The sequence below is a fragment of the Sapajus apella genome, unplaced genomic scaffold (assembly GCF_009761245.1).
Source record: "Sapajus apella isolate SASKATOON/1434 unplaced genomic scaffold, GSC_monkey_1.0 scaffold31, whole genome shotgun sequence".
Taxonomy (NCBI): Eukaryota; Metazoa; Chordata; class Mammalia; order Primates; family Cebidae; genus Sapajus; species Sapajus apella.
Window position 1 is genome coordinate 14,662,241 of NW_022436971.1, and position 7,617 is coordinate 14,669,857.

Genomic DNA, 7,617 nt, shown 5'->3' on the forward strand with positions numbered 1-7,617 from the left:
TGGAAGGCAGGCACCCCCATATCAAGGAAGATCAGCACCTCTCCTGGTCCAAAGACGCTCCTACCATGAGCCCAGGCAGGTGCCTCTGTCCCAAGACCACCTGGTGTCAGAGAGAATAGATGGGCTTTGGGATCATCAGGCCTGGGATGGTTCCCTGCTCTGTGTGACCTTGGGCCTCAGTTTCCTCATCTGTAAAATGGAGATACCTAGCTAGTAGTGTCGTTGGAAGGAATAGAAAGAGGTTGTGAAAAGGGCCCCATGCAAGTGATAACTAAATGCTGAGCACTGCTGAGCATGCACTGTGGACTCTCCCCCACCCTGGGCCTGCTCGGGGAGCAAGCTTTACCCCAGAAGGAAGCGGCAGGCAAGCGTGGCCTGCACAGAGCCTCCTGGAATGTGGCAAGGCTCCTTGGCGCTGAACCTGACTATGAGCCCTTCTTTAATTAGTTCTCAACTAAAAATAGGTCCCCCACCCCCCGGGCTGCACACCTACCTCCTGGCTTGGCACTGGGTTGTGCCTGCACTACTCTTGGGGGTGACAGCCAGCCTGTGACAGAACCTACAACACGGAGTTTGCACAGAGCAGGAGGCTTTATTGAGGGAGATACAGAAGCAGGTGCGGGCTCCCGCGCCAGCCAGGCCACAGCCTCCACTCGCCCCACACTGCCCTGTGGCTCCTGCAAGCCCCTCCCTCCCTGGCTCCTGGACAGCAGGCAAAACAAAGGAGTCTTACCCAGCCTTGGCAGAGGTGCCGGGAGGGCCTTCAGAGTCTTTCCAGGGGAGGGTTGGGGGACACAGGACAGCCCTTCTGTGCTGTCGGTGACATGCCTGCCACACCCATTCATCCATCCACCGCCCAGTCCATCTCTGCCTGGGGGGCCCTCCTGTCACTTGCAACTCTGGAGCCGGGTCCTATGGTGCTTCTCCTCGGTCAGCAGGGGGATGAAGGTGTCGCTGTGGGAGAGCTTCAGCCGGCTGCTGCAGCTAGGAGCCTCCTTCCCCACAGGCTCTGGAGGGAGGTTGTCCAGGTCACTACGGGAGCCCCCAGTCTTGCCCTCGCCCCCGCTGCTGGAGTTGAGCTCCATCAGCTCCAGCTCGTGCTTCGCCGCCGTCTCCAGGACGCGCTGCTTGTTGTAATACCTGACAAAGTTGTTGATGATGGGGTGGATGGGCAGGGCGATGGCGATGACCCCACACAAGAAGCTGATGGCCGCGTTGAGCTTGCCCAGTGTCGTTTTGGGGTAGATGTCGCCGTAGCCGACGGTGGTCATGGTGATGATGGCCCACCAGAAGGACTGGGGGATGCTCTTAAACAGGGTCTCTGGGTGGCTCTGCTCCATGGTGTAGCCCAGGGCAGAGAAGACGAAGATGCCCACTGCCAGATACATGAGCAGTAGCCCCAGTTCCTTGAAGCTGCGCTTGAGGGCGTAGGTGAGGGTCTGCAGGCCCGAGGAGTGGCGGGCCAGCTTGAAGATGCGCGCGATGCGCATGATCCGCAGCGCCTGCACGGCCTGCTGCACATTGGTCAGCTCCATCATGCGGGCACCCAGGTGCGTGAGCGTGAGGCTCACGTAGAAGGGGAGGATGGCCAGCACGTCCACGATGTTCATGAAGGACAGCGCGAAGTGCAGCTTGTTGGGCGACGAGAAGAGGCGCAGCAGGTACTCCAGGGTGAACCAGCCGATGCACGCCGTCTCCACGTTTTCCAGCGTCGGGTGCTCCACGCGGTTGCCCTCGGCGTCCAGCACCTGCAGCTCGGGAATGGTGCCCATGCACATGACCACCGACGAGACGAGAATGAGCAGGAAGGAGAGCACGGCCACCACCCGCGCCGGGCACGACGACTCGGGCTTCTCCAGGAACTTCCAGACGCACTTCTGGCAGCGGCGCCAGCGGCCCTCGGCCGCGTCCACGCCCAGGTCGTCCAGGATGAGCTGCACACGGCGCGCGATCTCCTCCAGCTCCTCGCGCTTCTCGCTCAGGTGGCTCTTGCAGCAGTCGTCCAGGAACTTGAGGTCCACCTTCCAGAAGTCCATCTCGTTCTTGAAGCAGATGGGGCAGATGCCCTTCTTCATGTGGACCTCCCCGAAGTAGTACACCTCGATGACACACTTGAAGGCGTCCGGGTCCCTGTCAAAGTAGAACTCGCGCTTGCCTGGGTCGTAGTCGTCGCACAGGGAGAAGATTGTATCGTAGCCCCCCGCCAAGCAGTTGATGAGCTCCGCCAGCCGGGTCTCGGGGTACTGGCTGAGGAGGTCCCCGTATAGCACCTGCCGCACGCCCCCCACGTTGACCACTATCTCGATGTCGTCGCCGGCCGCGGAGCCCTGGCTGTCCGGCTCCGGGAGGCTGCGCTCCCCGGACCCGTCCATCCTCCCCGCGCGCGCCCTCGCAGCCCCGGCCCCGCGCCCCCTGCCGCCGCCGCCGCCGCCGCCGCCGCCTCCCGGGGTCCAGCGGGTGCCACCCGTGAGCGGATCTCGGGGAGAGCCCGGCCGGCGCCCGCCTGCGGGGAAGGGCGGTCACAGCGGGCAGCTGCCGGCGGGGGCGCGCCGCGGGGGAGGCATGCACCCGCCGAGGGGGCTCCGGGCGGGCATCCGGGCGCTGGGGCGCGCCCGCGGGGGCTTCGGCGGCCGCCGGCCTCGCCCGGAGCACTCACCCCGGCTGGCGGGCGGCGCGCTCCGCCGCCTCAGCTCGGCCTCCTGCAGGCGCGGGGTCTCCTGGTGGGCGGCGGGCACGGTCCTCCGCCCTGGGGCGCGCAGGCAGCAGCCGCAGGTCCCGGAGCTGGCGGACCCACGCCGTCCGCGAAGTGCTTGAGGTGCGCGGAGAGCGAACTTGGGCTGGCTTTGCTCGAGCCGTTTCTAAACACAATAGGAATTCCAGCCTGACGTCAGGAGCTTTTCAAACTGTACCCTCTTCTGGTGAAATTCTGCAAGGCACGCGCGGCAGCTGCAGGGGCCGGGTTAACCCTTGGGCAGACGGGCACAGCTGCCGAGCCCGCTGCCGCCACCGCGGACCGCCCGCCCCTCCCCGGGCGCAGCGGGTCACCAAGGGGCCGCGACCCGGCTGGAAGCGGCAGGCGTTCCCTCTTGCTGCTGTTTGGAGAGGATGGGTGGGGAGAGAATGCTGCCGCCTGTTGCTGGGCAGGAAAATGTGCTACAGGAAGCCCCTTAGAAGGCGACTCAGAGGTCCAGGTCCCTCCTCCGGTCTTAGACCCGTACCGGCCTTTTCTTTTCGGAGGAAAATCCTACCTGATCCTTGAAACGTTTCCTGCCCGACCCTAACAAGGTCGTGCTGTGTTGGTGTTTCTGCTCCCCCTCCCCGCAAGGCTGTACGAGGAGGACGTCCAGTCCAGCCTCCCGTAGAAGGGAAGGGACTTGGCCAAGGTCACGCGGCGGAATGGGAGCAGAGCTCAGCTTGACCGCCTCCGGACCCCAAGCTTTCTGGGTGGGTGTCCCAGCCGAGGGACGCCTGCGGTTCAGCTGATTTCAATTCTGCCTTGAAGTCCCTGCTGTCTGCCACCTCCTATCTCCCTGAAGCCCCACACCAAGGGCACTAGCTTCCAGAGCCCTCGGTCCCCGTGGCTCCTGCTTCCCCGTTTCTCACTCCTCGACCAAGGCCTGTCTCTTCCTGCACAGTGTCCCACACCTTCCTCTCTTCCAGCCTTTGCAGCCACAGCTGTCCTTCTGACCTCACTCATCTGAACACTACAGCAGCTTCCTAACAGCGTCTCTCTCCTCTGGTTCACCACCGTCATCGTCAGCATCATCCATACTGCAAATTATTCAGTATCATCTATGGCCTGGAGATTGTGTGAAAAATATTCTGGAGGGAGGGATGAATAGGTAGAGCAGAAGATTTTTAGGGCAGTGAAATTATTCTGTATGATACCATAATGGTGGATATGTATCATTATACAATGATCAAAATCCATAGAATGTTCACCAGAAACAGCAAACACTAATGCAAACTCTGCGTGCTGGACATGGGTGTCCATGTAGGGTGATCCACTGTAGCAAGCCACCCATCCTCCATGAGATGGTGATGGGTAGGAGAGAGCTGTGGGGACAGGGAGCACGTGGGAATTCTCTGTACTTTCTGTTGAATTTTGCTCTAAAATATAAATTCTATTTATTCTTTATTTTATTTCATTTTTTTGAGATGGAGTCTAGCTCTGTCACCAGATTGGAGTACAATGGTGTGAACTGCAAATTCTGTCTCCCGTGTTCAAGAGAGTCTCCTGCCTCAACCTCCCGAGTAGCTGGGATTACAGGTGCTCGCCACCACACCTGCTGATTTTTGTATTTTTAGTAGAGATGGGATTTCACCATGTTGGCCAGGATGGTCTTGACCTCATGATCCTCCCACCCCGGCTTCCCAAAGTGCTGGGATTATAAGTGTGAGCCACCGCACCTGGCCTAAAGTCTATTTAGAAATGTATTCCGTAGGCTGGGTTTTTTAAAACTTAAGGGCATGTCCATTAATGGATTTAATTTTACTGGGTCACTGACAGTATTCTTTTTTCTTTAATGAGTTAGTATAAAATGGAATATATTAGAATACATCACACAAAGTAAGTATTATTTAGTGAAACTTCTTTTTGCAAATTTTACTTCATTTTCATTTAGCATCAGCCAATGACATGCTACTACAGAGTAAGAAATCGAGGCTCAGAAAGGTTGAGTAATAATAAGAGTTGCCACTTATTCTCCGTGTACGTCAGAGCGCAGTCTCTGAGTGCTTTGCATTTTTCTTATTTAATCTCCCAGCAACCCTCTAAGGAAACAAGATGTCACGTAACCTGCTGAGATCAGGATTTAACCACAGTCCTGCTGGGTTCTGAGGCCTATTCCTCTCCCCAGTCAGTGCAACACACCACCTCCTACACACACCCAGCTTTGGCTTCCAGCCGTGCCGCCTGCTCCTCTGCTTGTCAGCTGTTCAGGTACCTGCAGGGTTAAGTTCACATTGCACCCATTCATTCACTCAGTTATTCAAATATTATCAAGCTCTTATGGCACGTGCGTATAAATGCACACACACACACTCACACACATACACACATCACCCTAAGTGTGGAGACAGGCTTCATATTCTGGTAGATAATATATTTTTTGTTAATAATAATTAATAGTTTGGGGTAATGAGCTTAACTAGAGAGGTATTATGTATTATCCAAAGAGTGGTGCTTCCTGAATTTCTCCACAGGGGGCGCTGAGGGGTGGCCATCTAGTTGCAAGAGGGAGGAGTGCATTTGCCTAGCAGCACAGCCTTCCCTCACTCAGGTTTGCATGGGGTGTCTGATGAAGATACCTCAGCAGATAGAGCCCCAACAGCTACCCCTTCGAATTGCCACAAAATACAAGGTGCTGTGGAACCCAGGAGTTTGCAGATACCTCGGCAGGCCCAGGAGAGGCTGGCCCATTACAATTATACCCCTGGGATTTAGAGAGATCAATGCTATTGAAAGAACGCACTACTAACCTGTCCTGAGAGAAGGGGAAACACACAGGAAATTCCAGGTGCAACCAGACAGAAGCAGGAGCAAGGGGAAAACAAGGCCAGGCCCTCTACTGGGGTTTCCTAGGGGGAAAGGCAGGGCAGGGAGTGAAAAGAGTGCAGGATTGCCTCCTTGGGATAATTCTGGAGGGCTTCGGACTATAGAGGTGGTCTCTAGTTGCCTGGTCTCTGGCCTGGGATGATTTAGGGCAGGGAAATATTGCCTTGGTGTGTGAGAATTTGATAAGGGGCAAGTTGGGGGTCTGGGCCTGGAATGGGTGGGTTTGCATGTGAAAGACACGCTCCAGCCCTTCGAAATCTCTCATGAGGTCCCCCACTGGAAGGGGCAGTCTCTCCCCATTTTGTGCGGCCGCAATGCCAGGCACCAAGAAAGCAGAAAATGGCCAGACACAGTGGCTTACGCCTGTAATCCCAGCACTTTCGAAGGCTGAGGTAGGTGAATCACGAGGTGAGGAGTTCAAGACCAACATGGCCAACATGGTGAAACCCTGTCTCTACTAAAAATATACAAAATTAGCCAGGCATGGTGATGGGCACCTGTAATCCCAGCTACTTGAGAGGCTGAGGCAGGAGACTTGCTTAAACCCAGGAGGCAGAGGTTGTAGTGAGCTGAGGTCGTGCCCCTGCACTCCAGCCTGGGCAACAGTGAGAGACTCTGTCTCAAAAAAAAAAAAAAAAGGAATGCAGAAAATAAGAAATCATAGTTAATACACTATTGTCCCCAGGATGAGAGGATGGCACACAGACAAATCTAGAATCTAGAAAGATGTGATGGCAAGCCGGAGACGCGGGCCCCTGAAAGAGCCAGAGCGTGAGCTGAGCCTGGAGGTCTGAGTGCCACTTGCCGGCTCAGCTAAAAAGAACACATGGTTTGCAGGCCGGATGCTGCTGGAGTCAGCTGGAAACAGACCCCAGAGGGTCTCAGCGGCCCTGGAGGTGTCTGGACCACAAGTCAGCACTTCATACTTCAGGTCACAGCTCAGTAGCTGGCTGTGAAATCAATGTATTGAGTATTAGAAAAGATCAGAGACTATCAGACACGGAAAAATAAATATGGCTTGAATCAGGTCATAGCAGCCAGAGGCTGACGTGGGCTCCAAGTCCATTCAGCAAAACCTAGGCCCAGCAGGGAGAAAGCTGGTCTGGTGCAGAAATGGGAGGGGAGAGGCCGCAGATACAAAGCCTGGCAGAGACAATGTTCCCACACAGCCCACTGCAGAGCAGGTGCCCACTGACAACGGGGTGGGAGAAAGAAACAGCTGTAAATAGCAGGTCCAGGCTGGAGGTGCGAGCCCAGTCTGCAGCCAGAAGGCAGGGGAGGGAAAAGAAGAGCAGAGACACAAATCCTGCTCTATGAGGAGAAGTCCTGCCTCCTTAGATGGGAGAGCACAAGGCTGGCGTTCATGTGCCCCTCAGTTTCCCTAGCTGTAAAATGGGTGATGTGGACTTACATATTCACATGTCATTTGTCGAATAGTGCAGTGAACACAGAGGCTATGAGTGGAGGCCTTGCCAAGCTCTGACACTCTAAGGCTGTGGGTTGAATTGCGTCCTCTCAAAAGACATGCTCAAGTCTCAACCCCGGCCCCTGTGAATGTGGCCTGATTTGGAAGTTGGGTCTTTGCAGTTACAAGTGAAGATGAGATCATCCTGGAGTCGGGTGAGTCCTAAATCCCGTCGCTGGTGTCCTTGTGAGAACAGACACAGACACACGGGGAACGCCAAGTGGTGGCACAGGCAGAAGTTGGGGTCATGCTGCCACAAGCCATGGTATAGCAGGGACTGCCAGGAGCCACCAGAAGCTGGGAGGGGTGCGTGGAGTCCTCTGAGTCCCCAAGAGGGAACCAACCCTGATGACACCTGGATTTTGGACTTCTGGCCCCCAGAACTGTGACAGTATCAACTTCTATTGTTTTAAAGCACCCAGTTGGTGGTAATTTGTTATGACAGCCTTGAGATATTAATACATGTGGCCTCAGGCAAGCTGTAACTTTTTTTTTTTTTTTTTTTTTTTTTTTTTGGGTGCCCCCCTTTTTTTTACGGGGGGGGGGGGGGTGGTGTGTTTTCAACTCTCTCGATCCTTTTCCTCTTGTGCCAAAA

At 55.7% G+C, this 7,617-nt stretch overlaps 1 protein-coding gene across 1 annotated transcript; it reads right to left on the minus strand.

The window, feature by feature from the left end:
• Window positions 1–569: 569 nt before the first annotated feature.
• Window positions 570–2,865, minus strand: KCNF1 (potassium voltage-gated channel modifier subfamily F member 1). Its single transcript, XM_032294128.1, has one exon. The coding sequence runs from the start codon at window positions 2,370–2,372 to the stop codon at window positions 888–890; it is 1,485 nt and encodes a 494-aa protein (XP_032150019.1). The 5' UTR covers window positions 2,373–2,865; the 3' UTR covers window positions 570–887.
• Between the last annotated feature and the right edge of the window lie 4,752 nt (window positions 2,866–7,617).